Raw genomic sequence first — 1,620 nt, 5'->3', positions numbered from 1 at the left:
TATTGCAAGCAGCTGTTCAACAACAGCAGGTGTAATATATATATATTGCAAGCAGCTGTTCAACAACAGCAGGTGTAATAGATTACTGTCAGTTGTGCTTTACATCAGAACAGGAGGGTCAATGAAGCAAGAAAAGATTTTTGTTAAATGAACCTACAACAAATGAAAAATTTCTAAAAAAGAGCCAATGGCAAATGAGCGAACTGGTAGATCCCGTTACATGAAATCAGGACGTTTGACAATTATCAGCATTTACTCCAGACCTATTTTTATGTAAATTGATCATCGCTATAAAAATTTTTTWAAAAAGCCCACTTTTATTTTTAAAATGATTTTTAATAAATAAACTTTTTGTTTGCCTTCGATATATGTAATCAAACTTTTGCCGTTATTGAAATATCTTACTCGTTGTGTTGTACTTTACTCCGTTGATGTAAGCAGGGCACGGTCTCTCCACAATCCTGCCAGTGCTACTCCGCGGCCAGCAGGTTCCAATCTCATCAGTAGTGACATTGCAATATAAACCTTAGGATARRGCAACATATRYAAAACAAATAAATGAAACTGTTAGGTATTTTCAAGGTGCAACAACACAAGAAAAATCTGAAGAAAAGAAGAAGAARAAAAAAAGAAATCCATCTTACCATCAGCGCTCAGCAAAGCCAATGAAGCGTTTTCATAAAAAGTGTCTTGAAAATGCTCTATCAAACTACAGTTCAGCTCCTCGAGCTCTCCCAGTATGATATCATAAACAGAAGCATCCATCGTGAAAGCCGCCTGCTTTTCAGCAAGCTGACGGGACCGGTTTGAAGTTGGAGCAGAGATGCGCGCACTGAGCCCAGTGGCGTTCACGGGCATGTGAGTCGTACGAGCAGAAATGACAAGAGGAGAGCGGCTGATGCGCCTTCTGGGAGCGCGTCCCTGCACGGCCAATCAGAGCCGCGCTCATCCGCTCCATGTATCCGTCCATGGTGAAAGGAGAGACAGACAAGAGAGAGTCTGCTCACTGATCTGACCACATCAGGGGCGKTTGACATTTCACACCTGCAGCGCAAGTGTCAAGTTTATTTAGCTTACGGTGAAAAAGTCGGAAACATTGAAATGGTAAAGTGTAGACAAAGGTGAAGGTGGAATTGCATCATCAAAAGAAAGTCATTACTTTTTCTATATTTGTTCATGAAATATGTAAATATTTATACCGTCTAACACAAGGATGTCCAAAGTCAGTCGAGAGCATGTTTTAGTTTTCTCAATGGTACAACACACACCTGGATCAAATGATTGTCCGTTAGCAGGGCTCTGCATTGACATGCTCTATGCCATGGCAGTAAAACACGTGGGATCCTGGCACTTGACGCCTGACTTTGAACAGTTTCATGGCTGTTGAGTATTGCTAACTATGTTGCTGATTTTATCTAATTGAATATGGCAGGTCTTCAATCAGAAAGCAGGCAGGACATAAATGATTACTGTTGAACTACAGGTTGYAGTTGTTCATCGATTCATTCTGAGTATAATGCCCAGATATTTTATTTATGTTCATTTCTTGTTCTCTCCCAATCATCTTTTAGTTTGTCACTGTACATTTCTTGTTTCTTGTTTGAAATATATATATATATA

General features: G+C 39.6%; 1 protein-coding gene across 2 annotated transcripts in view; it reads right to left on the bottom strand.

The window, feature by feature from the left end:
* Nucleotides 1–914, bottom strand: part of LOC103479716 (corticotropin-releasing factor receptor 2) — a 105,504-nt gene extending 104,590 nt beyond the window's left edge. Inside the window, exons 1-2 of one of the 2 annotated variants that reach the window (XM_017309957.1) lie at nt 645–914; nt 406–525 (exon numbers count right to left, since the gene is read on the bottom strand). In XM_017309957.1, coding sequence (XP_017165446.1) covers nt 406–525; nt 645–858 — 334 coding nt within the window. In that variant the 5' untranslated portion in view covers nt 859–914. The remainder of the gene's footprint in view (nt 1–405; nt 526–644) is intronic. The other variant, XM_008434311.2, reaches the window with a different exon arrangement.
* Between the last annotated feature and the right edge of the window lie 706 nt (nt 915–1,620).

Source organism: Poecilia reticulata, linkage group LG17 (assembly GCF_000633615.1).
Source record: "Poecilia reticulata strain Guanapo linkage group LG17, Guppy_female_1.0+MT, whole genome shotgun sequence".
NCBI lineage: Eukaryota > Metazoa > Chordata > Actinopteri > Cyprinodontiformes > Poeciliidae > Poecilia > Poecilia reticulata.
The sequence above is the reverse complement of the archived record's forward strand: the minus strand, read 5'-3'. Positions and strand labels throughout refer to the sequence as shown.